Genomic DNA, 23109 nt, shown 5'->3' on the forward strand with positions numbered 1-23109 from the left:
TCGGTTGGGGTTTGTGGGCCGGCAGTCTATCGGTACATCCGGGACGGACCGAACAATATCATTGTAGTAATAAAAACCTTGAAAGGGTCACAGTGTAAGGTTCTGAGAACCCGAGGTTAAGGAGGGTTAAGCCACAGACCCCCCGGGGGCCAGGGGCTGCCAAGCCATCTTTCTGGCCTCGCAGGGCTTGGTATGGGGGCCGCTCTCTTCTCTTTCTTATCATCTCTCGGCTCATCTAACCTGCGTGATCTTCTGGGCCAAAGGTGGAATCTATTTCTCTCAAAGGAACGGTTACATCGTTCCTATTAGCGCCGGAGTTAGATGTCAGGTCTCACTCTCTTTAGTGTTGTGTCAATTCTGTACTCCGTACTCGGTACACAAACGACATCTGGCTCTGTAATTGACTCTACTAACCTCGTTCAAGAAAATTAATCGATAGTTCAGCCATGTGTGATTCAGTGGAGAAGACTTGAACAACGGCGATGTCCATAAGCGTTATCCATAAGCGTATAAATCACAGCAGGTGACCATGACAGAAGGATTTCCCTACAGGATAATCACTCAGAGCATCAACCATTATGCTTTCGTCTAACCTGTATCTTCTGGCCATGGGCTTGACTCTGTCAACAGCTTTTGCCAGGCCAAATGTCGTCCGCCGCGACGAGATTCCCCAACTACCCTATGATCCAAACACTACTCCATACTGCACATGGTGGGTAGACGATGATGGTTCAAGCAAGTGCGCTGATATCCCTGCCTATTGGGCTATATCGATGGCAGACTTTGTCCGATGGGTAACTTGCTTCCTCTGAACTATCTATGTCTAATGTCTGATCTCTCCAGAACCCATCCGTCGGCAGCAACTGCGCAGGATATGTTTCCGGCAAGTCTTACTGTGTCGAAGCATACGGAGAACCAGCTCCTGGTACTGGCACAACTACTGCTAGAGTCACAACCACTTCAACCACCACTACTTCAAGTACCACTACAACTGGTGGTGCCCCGGGTCCTACCCAGTCAGGACAAGTGGCCAACTGCAACAAATGGGATCTCGTTCAATCCGGAGACACATGCAGCGTCTACCTGGCTAAGTATCCCGGCCTTACCTTGGCCAACCTCGTTGCATGGAATCCCGCCATTGGGTCCCAGTGCCAGGCTCTTTGGGAAGAGACATATGTAAGGCTGGCGAGTTCAATTTCCACGGAGTAATGTTAACCATTTGAGCAGATATGCACCGGTGTAACCGGCTGGACCCCTAGCCCGACCACTACCAAGGCTACCACAACCTCTGCAACTCCAACCAATGGTATCACCACGCCACAGCCCATCCAGCCTGGCATGATCGCCGACTGCAACAAATTCCACATGGTAGTCGACGGCGAGGGCTGTGACTCAATTGCCAAAGCAAATGGCATCACTCCCGCCCAATTCTACGCGCTTAACCCCGCATTAGGAAACAAACTGCTCCGCCTTATGGCTTGGCTACTATGTCTGTGTATCACGCATCGGCACCGCACCCACCACAACCAAGGCTACCACCACAGCAACAAAGCCAACAAACGGTATTGCCACTCCAACCCCTATCCAAGATGGCATGGTGGACAACTGCGACAAATTCCACTTGGTCGTTGAGAACGACCAGTGCACCACAATTGCACGCAACAGCGGAATAAGCCTCTCGCAGTTCTACTCATGGAACCCCACTGTAGGCAAAGGTTGCGAGACGCTCTGGAATGGCTACTACGTGTGTGTGAAGATCGTGGGTGTTAACCCCATTGGCACCACTACCACGAAGACAACCACTACTACGAAGGCAACCACCACTGCCGGTAATGGAATCGCTACGCCCACCCCAATCCAACCCGAGATGACAACCTCATGTAAGAGGTTCCACAAGGTTGTTGATGGGGATCAGTGTGGGACCATTGCATCTGCAGCTGATATCTCGTTGAGTCAGTTCATTTGGTGGAATCCGAGCGTTGGTGGCAATTGCCAGTCATTGTGGCTGGGATACTGGGTTTGTATTGGAAACTGAAGAAGGGATCAATATGTTTATCGGAATCTATGACAACTAAGATGTAACCATGTCGAGAAAAAGAAACTGAGTACATAGAAGGGACTGAATCAAAGACCTATGGAGGCAGTATTTGTAACGCAGTAAAGGGAATAATGAGTTGCGAATCCCGTCAAAAATGCAAGATACTAGTGCGCGTAGAAGGCGTATAATAATGAGTTTTTTTATACATATTTTCGTTCTTTGCTGCAACCCACCTAAGCATAGTTGTATTCATTCTGTTGTGATATGAGGCTGGTGCAGACCAGGAACGAAGCCGAACCGTCGGAATTAATACCGAGGTATCTATACGAAGAACCAAGTTGATTGGAAATCAACTTGATCTTCTCTTTGTGTAGATAGCCTCATGTTTCCCTCTGAATAAATAACAATCAATTCATTTCCTCTGAAATATAATAGGTTATGAGCCCGGGAGCAATCTCTCGGGTGCCGTCTCTAGTCATCTAAGAATCATCTTTTGTCGAATAAAGAGGGGCCCTTACATTACTAGCTTGCCGAGTTTTACAGCACCCATCTGCTTACTCATTTTCTACGTTATAGATAGCTTCTTGCCAAGGCTGCTTGCCAAGCGTTTCATGCTTGCTAAGCCCACAATAGCCCAATATTCGGCCCCTAAGACAGTTTCTAGCAATTACACTCATTCTATGCCATTGGTCTATCTTAGAACTAGCGCGTACCGTATCTCTTGGAATCGACAGATAATATAGCGAGGCTTAATCTTGTTTTGACACTTCTCCTTGGAAATATTATTTACTCTCCACTGTAGTGCTTAGTACCATGGATCGAATCCGAGTGACCACTAACTGTCTAGTCTTAACTTCGAGCAAAATTGTCAAATAGTGCAGGATGCAAGATTGTACAGACCCAGCAGTTGCACTGAATTTGAGCTCAGTACCACGGAACCAACGCCCTAGATTCATTTATATTGGATTCTCATCTAAATCAGGCTTTTATCACCAATAAACAAGACCGTGAGCTAGATACATGTATAGGCTGATTGCATCACTGACGGCTTTTATGCTATCCAACAATGATCTAGGCTTTCACCCCGGAGTTTCGTAGTGCCGGAGGACCGATCATTTCCAAGCGAGGGCGGAACTAGAAATTGGAAATGAAAATAATGGACCGTTTAAGCGTGGGTCTTCGGGTCTGGGCCAAAAAAAAAAAAATCATTCTAATTTTGAGCTCATTTCGTGGCCGGCAGTTACGGCGTTTGAGGCTTCGAGGGCGTTCGGCCCGAAAGCTTAAATTTGAGTTTTTTACCTCCATGTGCTTTGGCTGTGTAACCAAAGATTCCATAAGTTTAGAGTACAGTATTGAAACGCTAGATTCATCTGAAAAGCTATCCTTCAGATGGTTGTTTCCAGATGCCAGGGCGGGCAATTGCTTCGCGGCTCGGCACAGTCTCCACCATTACGACGGCCAAGTACGACATCAAAGCTCTAGCCAGATTCGAGTGCAATGCATCTACTTTTAGTTCATTTCAATGAGGAAATGCAAATGTCGATCAGTGGACCAGATCTCTCGTAGGTTGATTTTCCGCTCGGTGAACCGGTGGTTCATAAGGCTGGTGCACTAAAATCTCTGAGGTATCCACTGCGAAGTCAAGTGCCTACAGTAGAGGTTATGAGTCCAAGGGTGTGTACCAACTCAGAGTCATTACACAGACTATAAGATATATTCTCCCTCAATTCGACAATCTTACAGTTTGGGGGCCTTTCAAAGCATTTCGTAATATCTATAAGAAGTAAGAAACAGGTGGACCCAAATGATTCAGCCGGTCCGTGGTAGCCTACACAGAGCCTATGCCATTCTACCCATTTTCATTGGGACTATTCTTAGGTGTTTCCATAGAAAGCATCTGCTTCTCGCGCTAGTCGTATCTAGAAGGCAGTTGGCTGGCCCCCGATCAGTGAGGCAGACTGCTGGCCCCCATCGTGGAAGAAACAACAAGCCCCATGTTACTATTATCTTTCTACGGTTATTCCTCACGGAATACATGCTGTGAAACATGGCAATAGTAGCCAATAACGACGATGGGTTTGTCAATTTCTTTGGTTTACTCAGGGTCCTTGTTCCTGACCCAACTTCTACTGCGTTCTGTAACTCCGGTTCATCTGTTCCTCTTCTTCGGCCCCATCAGTTAGCCTGAACCTGAGTATAGATGGGGCCAAGTCACCGAGCTATGGCCCACAATCTCAGGCGAGAATTTTACTTCGAAGTGTTCTTGATTTGATTTGAATAAATTATCTAAATGCCCTGAGATCCTCTCCCAATGCGAGATATTCACCTTTTTATCGGGTGACTTCGCGTTGCCGTCCAACCTATCCATTGACTTATGTTACCCGACAGTATAACGGGTACTCCTATATATATTTCCCATGGCTGAACAAAAGAGCCAGAGAAATTCTATTGTGGAAGACGTGTTCATCCCTAAAGAACTACTCTCAACTGCCAGATTCAACTCACCATGGGAATTGGCTCGATGGGAACAGTCCCTCCCCGACAACAACCGTATATCATATCCCACATCAAGCCAGACCAGCTCCAGTCGTCCCCTCAGTCTATCCGCTCTACGATCCGTAGCAAGACCACGATCTGCAATTCGGCCCCGTGGACGCAGTGATCCCCCGGCATTTCAGGGTAATTGAATCCAATTTCTTGATCCATATGATAATCTAACTGATTCTTAGGGGGACTATTTGATTATTTTGATAAACCCACCTTCGAACCCGCAGCTCCAATTCTCGAAACGGATGCCATATCACCACCTCAAAATGCAATGCTCAGCCCCCAGCCACTCAGCAAGGCCAGCTCTCAGTCCATTTCCAGTGGTGATAACAGTCTACAAGAGGTCTACGAAAAGGCCAAGTTGAGAGGTGTTGCTATCCAACGGAGACATTGGGTACGGCTTTTATTTGAATGGAGTATCTATGTACTGCTCGTTCTCTTTGTTTATTTTGTCCTTGTTGGTATGCCTCTATGGAAGGGAGGAGTATGGTGGTTATATTGGGTTGTCCAAAACAAATTCGTTATCCAAGGAGGATATGCCATCGTGATTGGATTGGCTGCACTGTGAGTATCTGCCTAAATTGTCGAGTTTCTTGCCCTAACCAATCCCAGATATGCCTTCTGCCCACTTCTCATTCTATTCGAAAAAGACCCCAACCCTTCTGTCGAAGAACAAGACCTCGAACAAAACTCCGATAATGTCAAATCAACAGCCCTACTTATTCCCTGTTACAAATCAGCCAGTATCATCGGCCCTACCTTGGACGCAGCCTTGAAAATTTTCCCAAAAGAGAATATCTTCGTGATTGCAAATGGAAACTCTCAAACACCCCTCGACAACACAGAAGAAGTCTGCAAACCATACGGCGTAAATCATCTCTGGGTACCAATTGGATCGAAGATCGTCGCGCAGTTTGTCGGCTGCTACGCAGCTAAGGACTTTGAAAATGCTGTTCTCATTGACGATGATTGCCTTTTGCCTCCTGTTTTCCCTATTGTCAGCGATCGGCTCAAAGGCCGTGTTCGATGTATCGGCTATACGATCAAGAGTGTTGGTCCAAACTCCTCCAGGGGAACATACTGTCAGCAGGCACAAGACCTCGAATATAAAATGTCCGGTCTTCAACGAGACTTCTTTGGAAAGTGCGGCAGTGCAACATTCCCTCATGGTGCTATCTCACTTTGGAACCTGGAGTTCCTGAAGGCGACTTTCCACGAACACCCCGGCTTCTCGGTTTCGGAAGATTGGTTCTTCGGCGATGCGTGTCGCCGTCTTGGAGGACGCATTACTATGTGCTCCCAGGTCTTTGTGGAAACTGAAACTCCCTCTTCGGTGTTCATCAGTGGCAGTGGCAGTCGTGGCGGATTCGGCGAGATGACCATCTTTTCGCAGAGATTCAAGCGGTGGAATTTCTTCTTCGTGATCGGTATCTATTACGATCTCAAGTATATTTTCACCAGCTGGAAGCTCGGCTGGTGGGAACTTGGTGCGAAGCTTTGCGTATTCCAAGAGGTCTGTAATTTCTCCAATAATTGAGATTATCAGCGACTAACGTTGCACAGGTATACGAAACGCTCATCTACCTCCTCGCCCCCTTCGTGCTCCCAATCTCCTTCATCGTGCGCCCCGGATTCTGTGGTATGCTATTAGGTGTAACAATCGCCATGTACCTGATCAACGTGATAATCTTCAACGAGATCCACCTCCGCCTGAAAAAGGAGCGCGTCAACTGGAAGGTCCTCTTCTTTTACTACACATTCTACAAGATTGCCTTGACGGTCATCAACGTCTTCAGCTGCTACTGGTCTCTCTACAAGTACGCTCGGTACTTCGCCCAGCGCCACCCGAAGGTCATTGAAGATCGGCAGGCTGTAGAGGTTCTTCTCAGTCTTGAGCAAGACAGCCGGCGGTCTTCGATGGATGATGATGTTATCCCACTTGATGCGCAGGCTGGAGAGGTTGGGCGTGGATTGGGAAGGAAGTTGACTTTGACTAAGGTGCAGGCTGGGAAGAAGCCTGAGCGTCCTCAACATGAGGAGAAAGCTGCCCAGGGCGGATGGATATAGATACAGATTTTGCATGATTGGTGTTTATATATAGACTATCTACCTAAATATTGTACCTTCTGTTTTTATCTTTACTTTGGGGGCAATAGGAGTCACAGCGCACTCAGAACTTGCTACTGGGTTCGGCATTTAACGCAGATTGTACGTTCTTTCTCGGCAAGCCAAAAGTTGCGTGTTCATAGAGTTCGATGAGGTCACGCGCTCAAGATAAGCCGAGTCTCGCAATATTCTCGGGATGTACGGGGGTATTGCCACTCTATATTCAGTTAGTCGCGTTGCACATTGTTCAAATAACCCGAGTGTCTTTGGGTTCGATACGGCTCGGAACCGAGCACGATGTTACAGGCAAAGAGGCAAAGACCACATTTACATCATCCCCTCATCGACATCATAGCCGAAGCCTGGGGCTCTGCCATGTACCCCTGAAGATGCGGGTCGTTAGCTCAAATCTGGGGGAGTCCATTGGCTAAGTCAGGTTCTATCAGGTTGGGCAGCGCAGGCGGGAAATATGCCTGAGTATATATCGTGTCTGTCGACGGTATCTAATCAATGTTGCAAGTGGCGGGTTCAGAAGAGTTGAGGCGGGTTCGATGTCTGTTCTTGGGGAATCGACCCGCTTGGCGTGGGGTTCCGTTGCCAGATCGGAACTATAAAGGTCAGGTGATCGGATTACAAGAAGTTAGATATCAGATAGGCAAAACATATAAGTCATTCAGGTTTGCAATGTTCTATAGCTTAATCACATTTCTTTGACTTCATCATGGCTACCTCAGTGATGCACTATCTTGGCTTCGGCAAGGATGCTCCTGTAACAAAGGAGCCTGCCAAAGATACCCCCATTCGGGCATTACCTGCATCATGGTATACTTCTCCCGAAATGTATGAGTTGGAGCGCCGTGCAATTTTCTCGAGGAGATGGCTCTTCATCACCCACAGCATGCGAGTCAAGAACACCGGCGACTGGCTTCGCTATGAGATCGCCGGTTACGACTTCATCATCACCCGTGACCGGCAGGGCAACATCAACGCATTCCACAATGTGTGCAGACACCGAGCGTATCCAGTCATTGAAAATGAGGGCTCGGGAAATTCCAAAATTATCTCCTGCCGATACCACGGCTGGTCTTATGGCCTGAATGGTAAACTTGCCAAAGCCCCCGGATATCAAGAATTGGATGGTTTCGACAAAGATAAGAACAATCTGTTTAAAATCCATGTCAAGGTCGATGTCAATGGCTTCATTTGGGTCAATCTCGATGCAAAAGAAACCCCAGAAGTTTCATGGGAAGAGCACTTCCGCGACGTCGACAAGCAAGAGCGGTACAAGGCCTACGACTTCGAGAACTACGACCTTGACCATTCCTATGAGCTAGAAGGCCACTATAACTGGAAGATCCTGGCTGATAACTTCAACGAATGTTACCACTGCCCAACGACACATGCCGATATTCCTGCTTTCCTCAACCTTGAGTCCTTCGACAGCGACACTAAGGACGGACATATCCAGCACCATTGCGAGTCAACACCGGAGCAAATGGCCAAAGGTCTCTATACCGCCAGCACCTACTACTTCCCCATGTCTGCCATGGTTGTTTCGTAAGTCCCCCACCATACAATGCTCAGTTTATATTCTAACCCACGCAGACCGCATTTCATCATGATCCAGAAGTTCCTGCCTAAGAGCCAAAATAGCTCCCAGATGGCCTATGAAATCTACCGAAACAGGAATTCCTCCGATGAAGACTTCAATCTGATCAGCGACATGTATGCCCGCGTGATGGGCGAAGACAAGGTCCTCTGCAACAACGCCCAAAAGAACCTCGATCGAGGTGTCTTTACCAACGGCCAACTTCATCCGAAATACGAGAAAGCGCCGCTGTTCTTCCAGAGCACAGTCCGAGATGTAGTCACAGAGCACTTTGAGCGCGAGAAGAAAGAGGGACGAGAAATCTGGCCGGCGAAGGCTAAGGTGCCGTGTGACGCGGAGGTTAGTGACAAGGACGAGGCGATCTGTGCTTCTCTTGCTTGTGGAGCTCAGAAGGAGGTTTTGGCTTGGTAATTGTACAATTGTTTACATTTGCATTTGGTGCGATTTGGTCATATTGGGTCATCTACATTCCATAAATTGAATTTAGCCTTATCGAATTGAAGTGGTTTACAAACAACAGCACAAAGTCAAGACAACGTAGTTGGTGTATCTGCCTATAGCTTGGCATCGAATTTCTGCGTTGCTCATATCTATGCGCCCGCAGTAATATAAGGCCAGAGACATGGCATAATTATTTGCTTTGATGTGAATATGGAATTACGGCAGAGGAACATTGAAGTTGAGTTAAGCGACTGGAGGATCTATATACAAGGCACAATTTGGGCGAAACAATCCATCCCAAGGTCCTATGGGGTAGTGGTTATCCCTCCGGTTTTTGAGTTTACCCTGTCTAACAGGGCCGCATACCGGCAACCCTGGTTCGAATCCGGGTAGGACCTCTTCTATCATTTCTTTTTTGTTTTTCATTCATTTACATACCTACATAACTCTGAATAAAGCGCCTACAGTAATTTTGTTTTTATCGCCTAGCTTTTAGAAATGATAATAACCAGCTACGCTTGATCAAACTTGCCTACCCTTGTTTGATCATTTTGGCGACGAACGTCCTAGGAAGCCCGGGGAACTAGCAACTACACTCCCTGCAGATATGAAGTCAATTTATAGATAAATCTATACCTCTTAGCAAGCTGATAAGAGATGGTAGGTACTGTACAGAGTTTTGCATTTTTCTCTGCATTGGTTTTAATATAGGAAAAATATAAAATATCAAGTTCTGTTGCTACGAACATTTATATATTTTGGCAAACTAATCCGTAAATAAAATCACGTTCAGCTAGATATTCGCTGTAAAGACTACACTTCCATTGCCAGCAGTATAAGCGATATGAATAATATAAAGAATGTATAGAAAAACAAAGACCTACTATGCTAAAGATCAGAATCTGAATTGCCAAAAAGCAAAAACATAAAGGTCCCGGCCGGGGTCGAACCGGCGACCTTCCGGAATAGCCAAACCACGAAGTGGAATTGAGTCAAAACCGGACGCGATAAACCGCTACGCCACGAGACCATGTGATGAAGGTATTTGTTCCACAAAATTTCCCAACTTTGCAGGCTATTTTGCCCAAGATGTATACTTCGCCCGCTTTCTCTTTTCTTTTTCGTTCAAGGTCAACTGCAATCTCCGAACCTCATCTAAGAAATTAGATTCAACTTGGATCCGATGAAAGTAAAAAGGCAACCCGCATGTGTCGATACCCGTTCTATACGAGGGCTGAAGTGGGACAGTACTGAAACAAGGTCAATTATCTATGACGCTGTTTTGGGCTCATCAAGCGCTACGCATAGTGTTCCAATTCATATGGGTCAAGCCACTTAACTTAGACAGAGTCTGGGAAACCTTGACATAAAGCATGGAGCTTGAAACAGGCAACTCCACAACGTATTGTCATCTGAACTACTGGCTTAGATGCAATGTTCCAGTAAGACAACATTAGTCTCCCTGTAAGGTAGACATTTATGCATTGCACCGTATGTTGACGTCACCCTAAGACAGGGAACTTCATGTACACACCCCAGTGCTACACAGTATATGCCAGATGACTCTAGGGCTGCATTCAAGTAATTGGTTCAAGTCTGGGCCATGGACTAAAAGCCGTAGTAATTCAATCTAGTTGAGTTTAGTATAGATCACTTATGATAATCTAAAGGCAAAGTAGTACAATAATATGAGCTATCTTGTGCAAACGCAAGACTAAACCAGCAGGATCGTAGACACTAGTAAGGCACTAAATTGCAAGCGCCAACGTCTTCTTTGTTTGAAAGACTCGTCGACGCAGCCAAGTGGGGATCTCTGCCGAAGATCGACCGTTGGCCAAATCATCGCTGAACACACCGTCGGTAGTGTTGGCCTCTGTTGCGGGATCCCACAGCTGATAGATCACCTTTAGGTGTTCTCGTATTTTCCATTGCTATTCTGACCGAACGTTGACAGACAATCCAATAGTATCCTGATTTTAGAAGGAAGCCTTCACCGTTTTCCTCCAAATTCTCCGGATGCAAGGCGCCTTCATTTGTGACTCCGAGATGGTCATGCGTGTTTCAAGACTTAGGCCCCTTTCAAGGGGGATGATCTGTGGAGCTGAGGCTGACCACGTCGATACGCGGGGGCTAAGTTGATCTTGACTCCAGCTTCTGCTTTCTTCCGGTTTCTTCTAGGTCTTTTTTTTTCCTGTTCATATCTATGACTAATTTCATTTGTACGTACTTTCAAACAGATCGAGGGTTCGTTTGACGTGTTCGCAGTAGCGTAAGATCGAGGGGTTCGCGATAGATCATCAAGAGAAAAGTGACAGGTCTCGAAATAGAAGTATCACACCGTCCGTGCGTGGCGCTAATGTATGTATAGAGACCCCAAGGATCGGACATTCTGATATTTAGTCGGCTTTCCTGCACGTCTTTACAATTCTCTTTGGATGTTCTACATTATATGTGAAGTATACGCCACTCACTTCATATATTTACTCACTTCATCCACGTGTACATGGTTATTGACCACTCCTTGAATCATGTTTGCATACTGTGAGGAGGATTTTGAGTCACTGCCACCAGCAGTGAGACGAAAGGTAAGGGTTTGCATCTGCATTGCTAATTTTGCAATTACTCCCAATGTTGTCTTCACGACTCCTGTCACATCCCTATCCACCACCATCACTATCACTATCACTATACCCCATAGCGTCATCGCTAGTCGGATCATCATCTCCCTAAAAAGTCCGAGTGCGATACGAGTTAGCCCGAGCGTTGAGCTTCCCCTTTCTCATCCTTGCATTGCCCCTGAACCCTCGGTGGAGACCACCATCCGCACTATCGTCTGTGGCGCCACTCGTTACGCCTCGAGATTGGTGTATGCCATGTCGATTACTCCACTACCATCCCAATTGTTGTTCTCCGCTAATCCAAACAGTTCTTCTCGAATGTCGAGCGTTTGCGCATTCGGTTAGAGCAGAGCGATCACGGTTCTCCTGCATTCTCCACGCCAAACTACTATGGCCGGGCTCGAACAAACGCTCGCCTCGGCTACTCTCGAAGGCAAGGTTCATTGAAGAGACGCGGTCTTGAGAAACATTCTCCGTCTCCTAAGAAACTACGCAAGCCCGGATCTCCTCAATTGGCCTACCTGGCCGCCCAGGCGGACTCGCAATGCTTCCATGCTCTTCCCGCTAAGATCCAACAAAGGCTTTTCTCCCCCGAAGAACAACGGCGTCTCCAAAAGGCCTATCGGCAAAGTCTCATCTACGACGCTGCCGACGTTGCCTATCGTCGAGACCTTGGCCGTCCCTGTCCATCCATTGACTGTCCATCTATCGACAGTCACCCCTCCAAGGCGAGTTTGTCCGTTGCTCAGACATCAACCGCTTTCTGGGATTCAGACTCCGAGTCAGGCGAAGAGACAGACCCCAACATGGATCCAACATTTTACGATAATTTCCGGTGGCTCGACGAAGATGGCGATCTCGACTTGTCTCTAGATGAGTACCATGCTCATGTTGCAGACGCCGCCACACGCAAGAAATCCCGTCGTCCCTCTTTCCGCCGCTCCTTATCCTTCAGCACTCAATTGCGCCGCAAACAATTAGAACCTATTATTCCCATCTCTTCTCGTGGACTGCCACCCGTCAGCCAATCTCAACCCTTGACACCTCTCTCCAACCGTTCAGAATCCCGTCCAGGATCCCGGCATCGACCCTTCCAACATGAACCCAAATCCTCTACATCGAGCATCGATCCCTCTGCACAATATTACCAAGACCCTGATGCCCGCCTCAAATTGAGGGTCTATCTCGCATCACCACAAAAGTTCGACGAAGCCATTGAGTTTGGTTTTCCATCACTAGAACAGAACAATAAAGAAAACGTCGCTCCGGAGCAGAACTCGCCCAGACCGACCCTGGTCAACCAGGACTTTGGCACATTCTTCGAAGATGACGATGGCACGATGGTGGGGAGCCCGGGAGGGTCAGTCCGTGATGCATTACCTTCCCCTGCTTCTATCCCCACAACACAACGAGATATGCCTCGACCTTCTGTGGAATCGTCTCTCATGCAACGACGCCAATCGTGGCTACCCGGGGCCAAGGGAGTTCCACAGCGGCTCCCAGGAAACCGCGAGATGACCTTGAAAATGACACTCACTCGGCCTGATCTACGGACCGACTCTCCTACTCCATCTCAATCTTCCAAAGAAGATCCCTTGCGACTGGCAGAGCTTCCCCCTGCGGATCGTACCCAGTCGATCTGGGATTCAGACCTGGATGAGCAAGGCATGATGAAAAAGATGTGGCGCAAACTCCGACGTCGTGTTTGAAAGTCTTGATTAACATACTTCATTCGTTTAATACCCATTCCCCTTCTTTGCAACACCAAGGTGTTGCCGTTTGTTTGGCGCGCAATTGTTGGCTGGGACATTCTTATCATTCTAATGGCGTCTTGGGATTTCCGAACTCCGGGGTTGAATTGTGTCCCGCATTTGTATCTATTCAATTCGCAGTTGTATATATTATTTGCTCGTCTTTTCTCTACTTCATACTTCTATACTTTCGGACGTAGACTATTCCTAATGCGTCACTTCATCCATGGGTCACATTGATAATGATAAGGCACGTGACAAGGAGCTCTCAGGCAGAGGCCACGCAGCTCCGTCATCATCTTCAACTTTATTCACACTCTTAATTGATCTTCTCACTCGAAGCTCTGCTTCAATCCCTTCCTTTACGGCTTCGTAATCCCCTCCTATCGACTGACCCCGTCTTCCCGGATCGGTCCGCCCGAAACACCCAACCCGCATACCCATCAGATGCCTACACAGCACCGGTCATGATCCCTCGGTGGCTGCTGCTCATAGTGAGCCTGCTGCTGGCATTGGCCTGTCAACCAGTAGTGGCGGAAGCACACAAACCCAAGGTCATCTCCCATAAACTAGACAGTGCGCCCGCCGACCTGTTCTACTTCCACGGCACCAACACGATCCTATACCGCGACATCAAGACCAGAACTGCCCATGTTTCCTTCGATGGCGGCGAAAAATGGGATAAGATCAAGGGTGAAGGTGATGCCATGGCAGGCAAGGCCGAGTTGATCTGGAAGCACCCGTACGACAAAAACCGTGCTTACATCCTCGGCCAGGGTGGAAAACACTGGATCACGACCGATCAGGCCAAGACTTGGACTTCCTTCAAGGTGGATGTCGCGCCTTTTGCGTCCATGCGGTCTTTCCCGCTGGAGTTCAATGGCTGGGATCCTAAGAAGGTTATCTTTATGGGCCTGGGTGATTGCTCTCTCCTTGGTTGTATGCCTGTGGCCTACTACACGGTCGATGACTTCAAAACTGTCAAGCCATTGCGGGAACCTGCGTTCCAATGTATGTGGGCTGCAAGCCGCCCGCAGTTCGCGTTGGATTTGGACGTGCCGGATTCGATGGGCAATCGCGTCATATGCGTGGTGCCGGCGTTGACAGGACACTTTGATCATAAGATCAGGGAAGTCTTGATCCATTCCGATAACTTCTTCCATGACGGTCCCGAGGGCACCGCATCGAAATTGAGCGATGGCCAACCACTGAGCGGTGCCAGTCTACAGATTCGCTCCGTCACTAAGTACATGGTCGCGCGTCTCCAATCTGCAGGCACCGCCGAGCAGGCTCTGTACATTAGCGATGACACGAATGTGTGGCACCGGGCCGAATTCGGCAAGCACCGCATCGAGGAGGATGCCTACACCCTGTTGGAAAGCACCAACTACAGCATTCAGATTGACGTGCAAACCACCTGGCACGATAACCGCATGGGCAGTCTTTGGTCTTCCAACTCGAATGGTACCTACTTCACGCAAAATATCGAGCATACAAATCAGGATCTGAACGGTCTGGTGGACTTTGAGAGAGTCACAGACATTCAGGGCATCACGATTGTCAACACTGTCAAGAACTGGGAGGAGGCCTCGAAATCCGACTCCAAGGAGAAGAAGCTTATTAGTAGTATCAGTTTTGACGATGCGAGAACTTTCCAGTCTCTCAAGGCTGATGGCGACGAGCTACACATCCACTCGATGACAACCTATGTCGCGCTGCGCGAGATTCCTATGCCTGATCATCGGATGTTTTCTAGCCCGGCACCTGGCTTGGTCATGGGTGTTGGTAACACCGGAGGCCATCTCAAGGAATACTCCGAGGGTGATCTCTATGTATCAGACACCGCGGGTCTCACCTGGCGGCACGCACTCAAGGGCCCGCACCGTTTCGAATTCGGTGACCAGGGAGGAGTCATCTTGGCGATTGCCGATGGCACTAAGACCAAGGAGGTCAAGTTCTCCATTGATCATGGTAAAGAGTGGGAGTCCTTCAAGCTGGATGATGAGGTCAGACCTCTGTATCTGACCACGACACCCGATTCGACCAGTCTGAAGTTCCTGCTGGTTGGAATCTCGGCCGATGACAAAATCATTATGTATTCCATTGATTTCGACAACCTCCACGAGCGCCAGTGTGGGTCTGGGGACCTCGAAAAGTGGACTGCCCGTCTGAATGAAAAGGGCGAAGCAGATTGCCTAATGGGCCACAAGCAGTTCTTCTACCGCCGCAAGGCTAACGCGGATTGCTTCATTAAGAAGGAATTCGCGATCACTGGCCCCGAATTCAAGCCGTGCAAGTGTACTGCGGAGGACTTTGAATGTGATTACAACTTCGTCCGTAGTGAAGACCGCAAAGAGTGTGTCCCGGCTGTCTCCTTGACCCCCCCGGCTGGCAAGTGCAAGGATCCTGGCGACAAGTACATGGGTCCTTCAGGGTGGCGACTCATCCCCGGCAACGAATGCATTCGCGAGGGTGGCGAGGATCTCGAGCGCCAGGTTGAGCGTTCTTGCTCGAACATCACTGCCCCGATTGTCGCCGATGGCAAGCCTCGTGCTGGAAAGCCGCATGTTATTGCTGCCAAGGAGACCGTCTACTTCTACCTCGAACGACAAGCCAGTAACAGCGGAGATGATGAGACCCTCATGATGCTCACGGATAAATACGAGCTTTATAAATCACACGACCACGGCCGGACCTGGGAGAAGGCTATCAAGGACCATGACGTGAAAGTACTGGAGATGATTCAGCATCCCTACTTCAGTGATGCTGCCTTCTTCCTCACCGATAAGAAGAAGATTTACTATACCATTAACCATGGGAAATCTTTCCACTCTTTCGACGCACCCTCGACGCCAACAAAGGAGCCTCTCATCCCTCTCAGATTTAACGAGCTGTACCAGGACACACTTATCTGGATTGGCAACGAGAGCTGCGAGGGTAAGAACTGTCGCTCGGAGGCATACATTACCGACAAACGGGGTGCTAGTTGGGATCCGATGCTTATTGGCGTTGGTAAATGTGACTTTGCAGCCCAGCAGGATCGGGAGAACAGCTCGAAGCTCATTCTCTGTGAACAATATGAGAAAGAAGAAACAGCCAACAACCGGCAGCTGGTGATCAGTGATGATAATTTCTCTACGAAGGAAACCATCTTTACCAATATCGCCCATTACGGAACGAAGAACAAGTTCATTGTCACGGCTTGGTACGGCGGAAATCAGAATACGTATCTGAATGCCAGTGTCAGTGTGGACGGCCGCACATTTGCCGATGCCCATTTCCCCTTCAACATTAACGTACCCTCATACACCATCCTCCCCAGTTCCCCGCACGCACTCTTCCTGATCGTGGAGGTTTTCAAGGCAGAGGGGCGTAGCTTCGGATCCTTGGTCAAAAGCAACAGCAACGGTACCTACTTTGTTTCCAGTCTCGAGGCTGTCAACGTCAATGACAATGGTAATGCCGACTTTGAAAAGATGGAGGGCTTGGAGGGCGTGCTTCTTGCCAATGTCGTGGCCAACAAGGACGAGGTGAAGGGTAAGGGAGCAGCAGGCAAGAAGGTGCGGTCTCTCATCACCCACAACGACGGTGGTCAGTGGATGCTACTGTCTCCTCCTTCTCAGGATGTCGATGGCAAGAAGTTTGGTTGTTCCGTCACAGAGGGCAAGGGTACCGAGAAGTGTGCGCTTCATCTCCACCTCTACACAGAGCGTCGCGACGACCGCGATACTTTGGATTCCGGTTCTGCGATCGGCCTGATGCTCGCTCAAGGCAACGTCGGGGAGTATCTTGGCAAGAAGGAAGAATCCGACACATTCCTCACCAGGGACGGCGGTATTTCCTGGACTCAAGTTAAGAAGGGTCGGTACCAGTGGGAATACGGTGCCGCCGGGTCTGTGATTGTTCTTGTTAAAGAACAGCAGGCCACCAAGGTCGTGCACTACACCCTGGATGAGGGCGCCACCTGGAACGAGTTCCAATTCTCGGATGTCGACATGGTAATTGACGATATCTCAACCGTGCCCTCTGACACCTCGAAGAACTTCTTGCTCTGGGGCACAGACCCTAAAACCTCCGGCAAACGCGTGTCTATCCCTCTTGATTTCAGCCCCATTTGGAGCAGAGACTGCAAAGACGACGAGAATGATTTTGAAATCTGGACTCCTAGCCATCCTCTCCAGGAAGAGAACTGTCTTTTCGGTCATGTCGAGCAGTACCACCGCAAGAAACCCACAGCAGAGTGCTGGAACCCCTGGCGCACGCCGCATATTCACAGCATTGGCCGGAACTGCACTTGCACCCGCGCTGATTTCGAATGTGACTACAACTATGAGATTCAAAGTGACGGTAGCTGCGGTCTGGTTCCAGGTCTCCCCAAGCCAGACCACAGCGCCCAGTGCAAGAAAGACTCAGAGATGGTCGAGTACTGGGAGCCAACCGGATACCGCCGCATCCCACAGACAACCTGCGAAGGCGGACTCCTTCTAGACCAAGACGTTTCCCACCCCTGCCCGAACAAGGAAGAAGAATACAACAAGAAACACGGCATCAGCGGTGTCGGTCTCTTCTTCGCGATCGTCACCCCGATTGCAGTCGCCGCCGGTGTCGGGTACTACGTGTACACGCACTGGGATGGCAAATTCGGGCAGATCCGTCTGGGCGAAGGCGGCGGCAGCTCGAACTGGCTTTCCAGGGATTCCGTACTGGTCGCAGTGCCAGTGGCAATAATCGCCGGTGTTGTTGCGGTCGCCCAGTCCCTGCCTTTATTGATTATGAGTCTTTGGCGCAGCTCGACTGGCTGGTTCCGTTCCCGTGGTCGGGGATACCAGCGGCCTTATGCGACGCGTGGCTCGTTCGCTGCGCGTCGGGGTGATTATACTCATGTCGTAGACGATGAGGATGAACTACTTGGCGCTGATGACTTCGATGAAGAGGAGGAGGCATGATCTATGCAGCGTTTACGTCTAATATAGCTGTCGTCTGTGGACGAGAGCAGATTTGGGATGATATTTTGGGCAGATTTTGATGTGACATTATAAGCGTGCCGTGTCGGGTTTTTACTTGTTTTTCTTTCTTTCCTTTGGTTCATTTGTTGGTATGCACAACCTATAAGCTGCTTTGCTTTGGCTTGGACAGAGTTGGAAGATGTGTTTAGTTTCGGATTTGATCATGAATAGAGCTGCCCATTGCTTTGAACTAAATAGGCGCTACTGAGATACTTTACTCATTCTTGTGTGAGGTCGCTCGGTCCGAACGAGTCGGGTAGTAGCTGGAGTGTGTCAGTGGACATTGGAACATCCAGATAGTTGAAAGGTGCTTACCTCGGCCATGGTCATGATCTTGTACTTGCCTTCGCCGTCATACATGTAGACGGGGAATGAAGGCGTAGTGAACTCGCGGATACTGATTACAATCAGTCTAGTGCAATGAGGGATGATGGAAAGATACTCACAACTGTCTGCACATTCCACAGGGTGACGCAGGAGGAGTGATATCCGTCGCAACAGCAAGGGCCTTGAAGTCCTTGTGACCAGCCACCTAGTTGGAGTTAGTGTAACCACATAGCTATCGAGGCTAGGCAAAGGAGAAACATACAATGGCAGTTCCAAAAGCTACTCGCTCTGCGCAGGTACCGACAGGGTACGAAGCATTTTCGACATTAGCACCGGAGATAAATTCACCGGATGAAGTCAGAATGCATGCTCCGACGCGGAACTTGGAGTATGGGCCTGTTTTTGTTAGCTAATGCATCTCTGCGAGACGGAGAACATACAGTAGGCAGTTGCCTTGGCGTCAATGGCCTTGGTGGAGAGAATCTCCAGTTCTTGAGTTGTGAGGCTCATGATGTGTGTAGGAAGGGAGAAGAGTGGAGGGGAAGTTGGAGTTGGAGTTGAAGTTGACGTCTTTATCGGGGCTGATGGGCGGCGATAACCGCCGGACGTCATGTTTTGCTTGTTTTTCTTCATTTCTGTTGGTTTATATTATTTATTGGATTTATGAAGTCTATGGGTGCAAAGTCTAGAAGTAAGGTGATATCAACAATTTTACTGCAATGCATGGGAAGTGATATGTTCATACCGGTGCGCAGATCCTTTCCAATACCCAGATAGAGGGCATTTCGGTAGCCTGCCGTATCTGAACTATGAAGCATGGTATACTTCTCAACGGTACCTGCAAAGCCAAGTCCGATACTCATGCCGTATGTTATGATGGTACCGATCAACGAGCCCGCAATACCCTGCTTATCTTTGCCGACAGAGTTGCTAGCAATGATCTGAGCTGCAGTGAAGATGAAATTGGGAGAAAATGCCTGTAGCTACTATTGAATGATGCTACGGAAATACCACATGAAGAGTTCGATAAAGAGGGCATGGAATTGTCTTATCGAACAATTAGAGAGAGTAATGTTCTACCGATTGCTAGACCATCTTGAAATAACCAACCACTCACACTGTCACTCACAGAGGAACAGCCTTTCCCTGAAAATCAAGGAATCGTTCCTCCCGATCTGCGGTGTATTCACCAATAACATCGATGCTATTCTCATTAGAAATCCATAACACAAAGGGCTCAGATTGGACTTACACTCCAGTTGCGCTAGCATCGACAGTGATATTACCCATGGGGTTCATGTCGGTCTTGGGAAGACCCGGATGAATCAGGAGGACTGGAACACCCTTCGGGCGAAGCTCCAGATCGAGCTCAAAGGCAAGTCGCTCCACAGCAGTCTTGGAGTTCAAACAAGTTAGTTATCCAGGGTTAACCACAGGCTAAAATGGTGCATACCTTGGAAATGTCGTACGCAGCCGTCATATTCACCCCAGTTGTCCCAAAGATCAAGTTGTGCATCTCAAAATTCTCCTTGAAAGTGGTAATGGATCCAAAGCTACTCCCAATGAATGTGAGTACCTTTTTAGGATAAGTAGACCGCTCAACAAAAGGGAAGAACTCCATGGCGCTCGCGTAAGCACCAAACAAGTTGACCGTCATGTTCTCTTTCAGGCCATCCAGTCCGGCCGCGGTCAGGGGTCCAAGACCCTTGAGGACACCGGCACTGTAAATGACTTGGTCTAGAGTTGAGGTTGTTTGGGAGATAGTTTCCTTCAACAGATGTATGGAGGAAGCATCGGCGACGTCCACTTCAAGGATGTGGATGCGGCCTGGATGGTCCTTGTGCAGCTTTTGAAGACCAACAGCTGTTGCGGATGACCTGGCTGTTGCATAGATCACTGCACTGGGATATTTGGCCAGCTATAAAGCGGTCAGCAACAATCTTACAGTATATAAGAAATTCCTACACTTTTCTCAACCAGTTGGAGTCCAATGCCTCGGCTCGCGCCAATGATGAGGACTGTAGATGGAGCGGAAGCCATTGAGGTATAGAGTGGTGTGATGATACGAGATGAGCTTGAGAGTGATTCCTTGATTCTGTTTCCAATCCCTAGTGGGCTTTGAGTGAAATTTATATTCGTTTTACGCCACTTTACTCCCACGACGAACACGGCTGGATGTGATTAATAAACGAGAGAATGTGGTCTTCAAGATTCCATGCCAAATCAAGATCAATAATCGCTATTTAATCAGCAAGGAACTACCTGACTATATAATGTATGGATATGTAAGTGGTTACCTGTTGATTATTTGATCAAAGTCCGAATGAGTCAGCTGAGGAATTTACCTCGGGAGTTGAGTTGAACTAACATCACAAATACATTTTTCGCTTCGAGCAATAATCAACGGTAAATCTCTGTCCGCAATACTTCTCTTTGATAGACATGTGATTCATGGTGCCCCATATACACTGCAATTATCAACATCACGCCCCGGACTCATCCTTATATGGAGTTGCTCCCAGATGCTTCCAAACTGCAGCACTATCAAGCTCGATCTTCTGGTTCCGGAGTGCAATCGTCATCTCGGTGTGTCCATCGTTGAGATAGACGATACTCTTACCCTACTCCCGTCAGTTTGATTCAATTTGGCTATAACAAGAACTCACCAGCCCAAGTGTGAGCTTGGTTAAACCCTCCCACCATTTCTGTTGATAAATGACCTGTTGTTCACCACGGATAGCACGAAGTATATTTTGCGAGACTGTTTGTCCTTGCTCCATGGCAGATCGGCCATTCTTGATCGTTCCAACATTGATCAAGTCCCCCGCGGCGTAGATATTAGAAAACCTCTCATCATTCACCTGAAGGGTTGACCTAACATTGACATGACCAGACGGTGCAATCGCAGAGGATGCGAGGAAGTGGACGAGATCAGAATTGGGCTTCTGACCAATGCATTTAACCTGTATTCATCAGACTTAGGCCTGGGGTGGTTGATTCGAGAACTTACCAGACAGTCAAAGTGAACCGTTCTATCGCCCAGTTCAATATTTCCCGTCTCATCCCGGGGAAGAACAGGCCTCTCCCCCAGAACAAGGTCGATGCCAAGATCTTCAATGGCTTTCTTCGCCACATCGTGCATTTTAGACCCAAATCCATCATTCAACAGTGTTTCATGAGAATGAATCAGCGTCACATTCTTCTCCGGATATTGGGACTTCGCATCGGTGGCCAGTTCTACACCTGCAGCACCACCTCCGACAACAACAATATCCCGAGCCTCTTTGAATCTCCGCTGTTGATATTGCAACGCTTTCATCCCATCTTCTTTGCTCTCCCAATTAACCCGCGATGGAAGTCGAGCTGTTGATCCAGTTGCGAGGACAAGAAATTCATAATCAATCCAGTCACCGGATGAAACTTGAACCTTGCCATTCCTACCTTTGCTATCACCGCCAGGCTGGATCGTCGTAACAGAACCAGTGACCCATTGATACGAGCCAAGAGGCGCCTGGAGATACGGCCAGTATGGAATAAGGGCCTTGTGTTCGTATCCTTCCACCACACAGAATCGAGGCAATACCCAGGTTAACTGGAAGTGGCTGTTTTTCTCAATCACAACTACTCGGTATCCCGTTGGTAGAGAGTTGGCTAGACAGCGTGCGGCATGGTAGCCTGCAAAGGAAGCGCCAATAACGACGATGTTTCGTGGATTGGAGGTTGGTTTGTAGGTATGCCGGTGGATGAGAGAGGTGAGTTTGAGTCGAAGTTGGGAGACGGTCTTTTGGATGATTACCACGAAGAGTTTGCCGAATAGCAGGATGTAGCCAAGCATGGTGAACTAGCTGTTCTATGTTTTACATATTATAGATTAAGAGATATTGACATTCGAGTTTATATTTCATGTTGACTTTCCCCGGATACTCCGCGGATCGGAGTGGGCTGATCGGAGTATAGTTCGGACATTGACTGATTTGGCATTCGCCGATGTCTGAGATCGGATCTCAGATTGTATTGCTGCAGGTATTGGTACACCTTCTTCACTCTAGGGGAATGTCCTTAGTCTCGACCTGTGAATATCTACTATAATAGAAATAATTAGAATAGTGGCCGATGAACGCGTTGGTAGCTTCTTCATTCTTGTGCACGTCGTACTTGTGTTCGGCTTAGACCTCTGCGGTAAGATCCAAAAGAAAGATGATAAACACAGTGGTCAGCACCGATACCCGCAGACCATGAGTATTCGCCCCAATATCCAGATTCCCTAACACAAGTCTTCGGTCCGATTCGCTTATAGGTAGGCTCTGGCAAGTGTACAAAAGCCGTAGCAACGATGACACCCGTGCCAAAGTAATGCGCGAAGAGGTACACGTTCTGAGGAATTTTCCATGAGAGCATACGCTTGGCCATACCGGGAAGACTGTAAAAGCAGAGGAGACGAAGAAGATTACAAAGATAGAAGAGATGCGAGCCCCGAGACCGCCGTTGTAGTCATTATGGGAGATGGTGAGGTAGCAGAGGACATCTTCCTTGCTGATCATGTTGCGATTGATGTTGTCGGCATCGAACGTCATTCTGCCTGGCCTTTGTCTTGATCCAAAGAAGCATGAGAAGCCATGAAAGGCAAGTATCATTGACACATTTTATAAAAATGTCCCTGAGTACC

The 23109-nt window shown here is 48.4% G+C and overlaps 8 protein-coding genes across 8 annotated transcripts; 5 read left to right on the top strand and 3 right to left on the bottom strand.

Annotated features, from left to right (window-relative positions):
* Nucleotides 1-578: 578 nt before the first annotated feature.
* On the top strand, nt 579-2035 carry PENARI_c024G03611 (LysM peptidoglycan-binding domain-containing protein; the record flags this gene model as incomplete). Its single annotated transcript, XM_022635665.1, has 4 exons — nt 579-794; nt 844-1176; nt 1228-1368; nt 1454-2035. 4 exons carry the CDS (start codon nt 579-581, stop codon nt 2033-2035), a joined length of 1272 nt encoding a protein of 423 aa, XP_022484408.1.
* A 2420-nt stretch (nt 2036-4455) lies between these two features.
* PENARI_c024G10751 (uncharacterized protein) lies at nt 4456-6652 on the top strand (the record flags this gene model as incomplete). Its single annotated transcript, XM_022635738.1, has 4 exons — nt 4456-4717; nt 4768-5149; nt 5198-6098; nt 6149-6652. The coding sequence occupies 4 exons, from the start codon at nt 4456-4458 to the stop codon at nt 6650-6652; spliced, it is 2049 nt and encodes a 682-aa protein (XP_022484402.1).
* Nucleotides 6653-7412: 760 nt separating this feature from the next.
* On the top strand, nt 7413-8711 carry PENARI_c024G05065 (aromatic ring-hydroxylating oxygenase subunit alpha; the record flags this gene model as incomplete). The annotated part of the gene is made up of 2 exons (XM_022635682.1): nt 7413-8248; nt 8297-8711. 2 exons carry the CDS (start codon nt 7413-7415, stop codon nt 8709-8711), a joined length of 1251 nt encoding a protein of 416 aa, XP_022484392.1.
* A 2558-nt stretch (nt 8712-11269) lies between these two features.
* PENARI_c024G00232 (uncharacterized protein) lies at nt 11270-13068 on the top strand (the record flags this gene model as incomplete). The annotated part of the gene is made up of 2 exons (XM_022635633.1): nt 11270-11326; nt 11668-13068. 2 exons carry the CDS (start codon nt 11270-11272, stop codon nt 13066-13068), a joined length of 1458 nt encoding a protein of 485 aa, XP_022484454.1.
* A 509-nt stretch (nt 13069-13577) lies between these two features.
* On the top strand, nt 13578-18056 carry PENARI_c024G07440 (vacuolar protein sorting/targeting protein 10; the record flags this gene model as incomplete). The annotated part of the gene is made up of 1 exon (XM_022635701.1): nt 13578-18056. The coding sequence occupies one exon, from the start codon at nt 13578-13580 to the stop codon at nt 18054-18056; it is 4479 nt and encodes a 1492-aa protein (XP_022484507.1).
* Nucleotides 18057-18334: 278 nt separating this feature from the next.
* PENARI_c024G12274 (cytidine deaminase) lies at nt 18335-20483 on the bottom strand (the record flags this gene model as incomplete). Its single annotated transcript, XM_022635755.1, has 10 exons — nt 18335-18379; nt 18432-18513; nt 18563-18648; nt 18706-18839; nt 18884-19078; nt 19189-19373; nt 19573-19647; nt 19696-19838; nt 19897-20361; nt 20409-20483. The coding sequence occupies 10 exons, from the start codon at nt 20481-20483 to the stop codon at nt 18335-18337; spliced, it is 1485 nt and encodes a 494-aa protein (XP_022484428.1).
* A 443-nt stretch (nt 20484-20926) lies between these two features.
* Nucleotides 20927-22278, bottom strand: PENARI_c024G08430 (uncharacterized protein; the record flags this gene model as incomplete). The annotated part of the gene is made up of 3 exons (XM_022635709.1): nt 20927-21064; nt 21110-21406; nt 21454-22278. 3 exons carry the CDS (start codon nt 22276-22278, stop codon nt 20927-20929), a joined length of 1260 nt encoding a protein of 419 aa, XP_022484473.1.
* A 331-nt stretch (nt 22279-22609) lies between these two features.
* PENARI_c024G10468 (uncharacterized protein) lies at nt 22610-23017 on the bottom strand (the record flags this gene model as incomplete). Its single annotated transcript, XM_022635733.1, has 2 exons — nt 22610-22615; nt 22856-23017. 2 exons carry the CDS (start codon nt 23015-23017, stop codon nt 22610-22612), a joined length of 168 nt encoding a protein of 55 aa, XP_022484426.1.
* Nucleotides 23018-23109: the final 92 nt, after the last annotated feature.

This window comes from Penicillium arizonense (assembly GCF_001773325.1).
Source record: "Penicillium arizonense strain CBS 141311 chromosome Unknown PENARI_contig024, whole genome shotgun sequence".
In the NCBI taxonomy this organism is placed as follows: Eukaryota; Fungi; Ascomycota; class Eurotiomycetes; order Eurotiales; family Aspergillaceae; genus Penicillium; species Penicillium arizonense.